Below are 7508 nucleotides of genomic sequence, written 5' to 3' on the forward strand. Positions count from 1 at the left end.
TTTCCATCTTCTGCCCCTGAGATTCTCTCTTCTATCTCTTGTATTCTGTTGGTGATGCTTGCATCTATGACTCCTGATCTCTTTCCTAGGTTTTCTATCTCCAGGGTAGACTCCCTTTGTGATTTCTTTATTGTTTCTACTTCTATTTTTAGATCCTGGATGGTTTTGTTTAACTCGTTCACCTGTTTGGTTGTGGTTTTTCTTGCAATTCTTTAAGGGATTTTTGTGTTTCCTTTTTAATGACTTCTACCTGTTTACTTGTGTTCTCCTGTACTTCTTTAAGGGTGTTATTTATGTCCTTCTTAAAGTCCTCTATCATCATCATGAGAAGTGATTTTAATTCTGAATCCTGCTTTTCCGGTTTGATGGGGTGTCCAGGGCTTGAATACAATGCAAAATTATTCAGTTATACAAGGCTCATCTGGTGAACTAACTACCAGTGGTAGAGTTCACGTGTATGAGGTCAGAATGATGAACTAAGATTCAAAAGCTACACAAGAACTTGTGCGGAATTATGTTTACATTTCTTTACTTGGCTGAGGGTATACATATCCATGAATGCAGATGCAAAAAAGAATGCATATACTTGGGTAATTTTATGCAGAGTGTAAAGTTTGAGGTTGGAGTGAAGCAGGTAACAAGCTCCCTACCTTCTGCTGAGGTTCTGTAGCTACAGGATGCCATGGCGAGTGGAGAAGCCTGACTCCTCTCTGTAATGACTTTACTGCATCATATTTTCCTAACTTGCTGGATTCTGATATGAAGGAGGAAACCAGTGTCTGCTGGGATCTTGAGCTAACATCCCCTAATAATGCAGAAAGAATCTTACTGATGGGGAAAATGCTGTTTAAGTATATTTGTTTCACCAACTTTTATATATAAAGTTACAAAACTACACAGGATGTAAATATTCCACTTTTCTCCTTGAAGACACAGAGTTGGAACAGCCTGAGGTCACATAGATTCAAACCGTTGGAGCTTTGGAGACTTTTTGCCCCATACTTTACAACATGATGCCTCATAACCCATAAGCACCCCATTAGCATCCTCTCAGAAAAACTGCTTCCTCAGGGTGGCTATACTTGTTTATGAGGAATGGCAGGTTTTGTAGAGTTAGTGCATATAAGTGAGCATGGAGTGGAATATCTCCTTTATGATTATACATGATTCTTCCTATATAATGTAAACCAGATATGGGGAAAAGCCTCTATTTTTGTGGTATTGTCCTTTGATATACCTTAGTGTTAATTCAGGATTACACCACCTTCTCCCAAATACGGTAAAGGGATAGAACTTAGGGTTTACAGCCTTCATAAATATGGACCTCCAATCCCTTCTGAGTCCAAGAAGACTCATTTGTATTTTGGGAATACTTTTTGATTTCTGTACTTACGCATATACACAGAATATATGTGCCAGCTTCAGGAAGGCCAGGAGAGGGGGTGCAAGGACATGTATTATATTTTAGAAATTATGACCTAGAAGGTCTGTTCTTCCCTTTCTCACTTTGGAGTAGCCATGGCACATGGGGGTGAGGTGTGATTACAGCCAGATTCTCCGTTCATCCACTTGGGACAGATGTAGGTATTACCTTTCTGCACTGGAGGCTGAGCAACTCCACCACTGCTGACAGAATTCCCGATAGTATTGCACAGAGTGTTTATAAGTTCAATGTCTCTGAAGCAGTTATAGAATTCTGGGCTTTTCTGACATGATCCAGTCTTGAAAAAGCATCTTCTGACGAGGGACTAAGTAAAAGAGCAGGAACCAGCAGGAAGACATCAAACTGGTGAGGATGAGGATAGCTGGGATTCCTGAGCATCCAACTCTAGATCATGCCCATCCTTAATTCTCCAAGGTAAGATCCAAAGGGAAGGAATGGATCTTGGAAGTAGACTAAAAGGATAGGTGCCTCATAGACTGCACATAAAGTGCTGGAAAATCTTTTTACCACACCAATGCAAACATAACACTTAAAAATCTTTCCAGTGTTTTAAATAAACATAGCACATTATTCTCATGCAATTTGCCTGTCAAGAGACAATACCAGGTAAAGATTATGTACAGATAGGATCTTATCTGTTACCCACCAGGGAATATCTGGCATGCTCATGGAGACAAGGGAGGGACTCTCTGCATAGGTGCATGGATGGGATCAAAAAGAATCAGGATGAACTGTGAACATGGCTACTTAACCCAGGAGTAGTTAACAGAACACAGGAGGGGCCACTTATATTTTCTGCTGTTTCCTGGTGCTGGCAGGGCCCAAAGAGAAACAGGGTGATTTCTTCACAAAACCACTCCTTGGAAAAAACTCGCTGGAGCTGAGATATGAAGTCAGACTCTCTGGACTACATGATAAGTTGAGGCTTAATCTGAGAACAATCATCAACTATTTAACTTTTCTTGTTGAAATACAACTAGAATCAACTCACAATAATGTTTAAAAACTGTAGCCTAGAGGCCTTGTTATGATGATGACAAGCTGTGTTTTATGCAGTTGTGATAAGTGTGAAAAAGTGTGATAAGGTGTGATAAGTTATATAAGTGTGCAAAAGAAAGAATATGTTCAAAAGCCTTCAAAGAAGTTAGAGCTGTCTATCATAGGGAGCAGTGCTGATAGGAAAACAGCTGCCTTGTAAGCTCGTTGTGGTCTAATACTCCTCTCCTTAAAATGGGCTCACCTACCAGGGTCATAGGGATTGCTAACACTGATTGCTAACAGACCTAGTGTTAGCAATAGCTATAAAATTAAATAAGTCTACAATTGGCCTAGGAAGGAAGGGTACTTCACAGCTTGTCTCTGAAGTCACTGTGCAGAGTCAGGGAGGGACATAGCTAGGGTGAGTCTCTTTCAGCTCTTTTACCCTATGAGCTGGGTATCCTCTATTTGCCCTACCAAGTCTCAGCATGGTGCATTTAGAAAGTAAACACTTGTGGAGATTCTCCTGTTTCTGGATGGACTCTGCCAACATGAGGGACCAGCAGGAGACATGGGGGTAATAAAGGAAATCAGAGACTTGTTCTAATTCCCTTCCTAGCAGGCATGTTTGATGATGTCCCTTTCTTCTATTCAAAGCCCCAGATCTTGAAAAGTGGCTCCTTCTGTGTTCTCCTAACTACACCTGGGTTAAGTAACTATGCTTATGGTTCATCCTGATACTTCAGGATCCCATCATGCACCTCTGCAGAGCGCCCCTCCCTTGTCTCCATGAGCATGGAAGTATTCTCTTGTGGGTACCAGAGAAGATCCCATTGGTACTCAATCTTTACCCAGTATTGTCTCTTGACATGCAGACTGCTTCCTTAGTGGGACATTCTTAGTGGGATATTAGAAGATCATTCTAACATGATACCAAAAGCCACTCTGAATTATATCTGGAGAGATAAATTAAATCATATTTGTGCCAGGATTATTCATTTATTGATGCAAAAATATCACTCCTTGAGGCTTGTACCATCAGAGAAGTCATCCATTCATTCAAATATATAGGTTTGGATATGCTTTTTAAGTTTATGTTGATACTTTAGTGTAACATGAAATTCCATGTAGTATGAATTTTACGATTTCTTCTAAAAGTTGTGTAGCACTGTCTATTCAATGATGTTTATTATATGGCCCAAGAATACTGTTTTTTTTTTTCTTTTCAGGGGAAAATGTCTTGCTACATTTGGGGACACAAATGAGATTTATTTATACATAACAATGCCCACTTTTCATAATGAATGTTCAGTACCCAGCTCTTTGTGGCTCACCGGCATCCCAGGACTGGAGTCCCTGCACATGTGGCTCTCCATCCCCTTTGGCTCCATGTACCTGGTGGCTGTGGTGGGGAACCTCACCATCCTCGCTGTGGTAAGGGTGGAGCGCAGCCTGCACCAGCCCATGTACTTCTTTCTGTGCATGCTGGCTGTCATCGACCTGGTTCTGTCTACTTCTACTATGCCCAAACTTCTGGCGATTTTCTGGTTCGGGGCTGGCAACATTGGCCTGGATGCCTGCTTGTGTCAAATGTTTCTTATCCATTGCTTTGCTACTGTTGAGTCGGGCATCTTCCTTGCCATGGCTTTTGACCGCTATATAGCCATCTGCAATCCATTGCGTCATAGCATGGTACTCACCCAGGCAGTGGTGGGTCGTTTGGGGCTGGCTGCCTTCCTCCGAGGAGTTCTTTATATTGGACCCCTACCACTTATGATTCGCCTGCGGTTGCCTCTTTATAAAACCCGAGTTATCTCCCACTCCTATTGTGAGCACATGGCCGTGGTTGCCTTGACCTGTGGTGACAGCAGAGTTAACAATGTCTATGGGTTGAGCATTGGCTTTCTGGTGTTGATCCTGGATTCAGTGGCCATTGCTGCCTCCTACGTGATGATTTTCAGGGCTGTGATGGGGCTGGCCACTCCTGAGGCTAGGCTTAAAACTCTGGGGACATGTGGGTCTCATATCTGTGCCATCCTGATTTTCTATGTTCCTATTGCTGTTTCTTCTCTCATTCATCGGTTTGGTCACCAGGTGCCTCCTCCAATCCACACTCTGCTGGCCAACTTCTATCTCCTCATTCCCCCCATCCTCAATCCCATTGTCTATGCTGTTCGCACCAAGCAGATCCGGGACAGGCTTCTTCAGATCCTAAAGACAAGAACCAAGATCAGATGACTGCTGCTTCTTCTTCTCTCTCATAAAAATTCACAGAGAAGAAGGCATTCAAATACAGACAGCTGTTTCCCAAATCGAACCCCAGTCATAGCTCCTGGATCCAGCATTTATATTTCCCAAGGAACATTGAGGAGGAGTGCACAATCCTGAACCTCCTAAAGGTGGAAGATATGTATCTTTTTATGTCTGGAGGATGTTTGGATTGTGATGATGAATCAACAATAGGAATAAGATGAATAACATATAAACAGCACTTTAAAAATCCCACATTTTCACACATCTTATCCTCTAAGATGTTGTAAGGTTTTAGAGCTCATATTTTCTGTATAAGGAAATAGTAAAAAATGCTTTATAATCCATGCGTAAAATGACTTAAGCACTCTAGCTCAGTATTTTGGTTGAAATTTATAACACACTTTGCAGCATTACTAACCCTTTGTATTCAGTTTGTTTTTGAGACATCTTTTCATAAGTACATTTGAAAAGCTTGTTCGTTTCATAGTCATCACATCTTCATAAAACAAACATCCTGAGTTATGTATTGGCAACTGAAGTGCTGCTAAATCAGATTTTAATAATACAACATGGTATTTTAGAAGACTGAATTGTATAGCCAATAGGGTATAGACATGGGTTGACAAAAGGCATTGTTTTAATAAGAAAGTGACTGTGTTTGCCAATTGCTCTTTTGGTCTTTGCTCATTTTGAATCACATGAGGCTCTAAGGAAGAGAAACTGTTCCTTCCCACTCCATGAACCCTGATCCATTGTTAGGATTCCTGTGCAAAGGGGATCAGTTGGATATGAAATGGCAATTTATAACACATTGATTATACACATTTATGCTTTACTTGATCAGTACTCAGAAAATGGTTGTGCTGGCTAGTGTTTTTGTCAGTGTGACACATGCTAGAGTCATTTAAGGAGCAGAAACCTTACTTGAGAAAATATCTTCATCATACTGATCTGCAAGCATCCCGTTGCACTTTTATTATTTATTTATTTTGATTAGTGATTGATATGGGAGGACCTGCCCCATTGTGTGTGGTTGCCATCCCTGGGGAGATGGTTCTGAGTTATATAATAAACAGCTAATAAGCAGTATCTCTTCATTTCTCCTGTTTAGGATTCTGTCTCTAGGTTCCTGCCCTAAAAATTATGTAAAAAATTCTTTTAGTCAACCAAAGATCTCCAATGGTGTTGAGAACCGCACTAGCCCACGTTTAGGAGCCCAAAATATTGGGGCCTAAGCTAGCCCACTTTGGGTGGCCTTAAATTTTGAGGCCCTCTTCACTCCATGCTTGGCGACCACTGTATCCTGGCCCAAGCTGCCACTCTGGTCCTCGGGTCGGGGTTCAGCAAGAGAGAGAGTGAGGACAGACTTGAAGAATGGAGACCAGACAGAGTGTGTCTCAATCCTGTTTATTCTTCAGTGTCTCTTCCTAGTCCAAGTCCCAAGTCTTGAATTCCTAGTTCCTAGTTCCTAGATCCTAGTTGTACTCCTCCTAGTTCCTAGTTGTACTCAATTTGTTCTCTTCCGAGTGTCTAATGTCTACTCCTTCTCCTAGTGTCTGAATCTCTGTTACTCCAAATTGTTCTCCAAGTTGTACTCTCTAAAGTGTCTGATTCTCTCTTCTTTTATATGTCTCACTTCTAAGCCATGCCTTTTGGTCACGCCTTTAATTGTGCCCTTAGGTCTTGTCTCTAAATCTGATCTCTAAGTCACACCATTTAGTCACACACTTTTAATCTCACACACCTTTAATCTCACACACCTTTAATCTCACACACCCAAGGAAAGTTCTGGGTATCTAAAGCAAGATGTTATCAGAGTGTGCTCAGCTGTTGTAGGCTATTGTAATCCAAGTCTCATGTCAGGGTATATGGCTCAAGATGGCTGCAAAGCTGATAGCTGCTTTTTGCTAAAAGTCGGTTCCCAACACAATGGAGTGTCAGAAGCAATGTCAACAATGCTCCAGTGTGGGCGTTATGCCCAGGAATAATTGATCAATACAAAATAGACTATATGTTTCTTTTGTGTGTATGTTTTCTTTTATTGTGGTATTTGTTTTTTGTTTGCTTTATCTTGTTTTGATTTTTGTTTTATGATTTAGAGAAAGAATGAGAATGGAGTTAGTGGAGGGGAAATAACTCTATATACATACTTTTTAAATTAAAAAGACATTTAAAATGATTCATTTGGATTAAAATGGAAATCATTGGCCAGTTATTACAGGTATAATGAAAGAAGAAATAAACAAGAAGTTTAAGCTTATCAGGGTTACAACATTACATTCAAGGCACACCATCAGCACTGGGACAGAGTGACTTCAAAGGCTTCAGTGCACTTAGATTCTTAAAGTGTATGTGAACATAGCCAATATATATATAAAATATATATTTATAAAAAGTATAAAATTGTATACATATATATTTATAAAATGTGTTAACATAGACCTAAGAAAAAACAAGCATTTATTAAAAAATAGTATCAAATTAATTAAGCAATAAGCAGTCGAATAAGCAATTGCAGTCAAAACCCTATATTAAATCTAGGGAAAAAAAACCCATCAAAGTGCACATTTGCATAGGTAGTAGAGTGGAAATCTTCTCAGGGTGATTTTTCTTTTTGCTGTTTTATGCATCAGTAGAATAATTTACTCACTGAAGGACTTCTTGGGTGAGGCACTAATTACTGACATTGCAAAGGACACAGTCCTGGTGGCTTGTTTTTAAAATGACACAGTGTATTTCTGGAAATGTTTGGTCCCAGTTCACTGTAAGCAGGTCACTATAGTCAGAGAATAAGCCATTTGTGTGTGTGTGTGTGTGTGTGTGTGTGTGTGTG

General features: G+C 40.3%; 1 protein-coding gene across 1 annotated transcript; it reads left to right on the forward strand.

Annotated features, from left to right (window-relative positions):
• Nucleotides 1–1715: 1715 nt before the first annotated feature.
• LOC117697267 (olfactory receptor 52M1) lies at nt 1716–6934 on the forward strand. Its single transcript, XM_076942473.1, has 2 exons — nt 1716–1858; nt 3652–6934. Exons 1-2 carry the CDS (start codon nt 1836–1838, stop codon nt 4658–4660), a joined length of 1032 nt encoding a protein of 343 aa, XP_076798588.1. The 5' UTR covers nt 1716–1835; the 3' UTR covers nt 4661–6934.
• Nucleotides 6935–7508: the final 574 nt, after the last annotated feature.

This window comes from Arvicanthis niloticus, chromosome 1 (genome assembly GCF_011762505.2).
Source record: "Arvicanthis niloticus isolate mArvNil1 chromosome 1, mArvNil1.pat.X, whole genome shotgun sequence".
NCBI lineage: Eukaryota > Metazoa > Chordata > Mammalia > Rodentia > Muridae > Arvicanthis > Arvicanthis niloticus.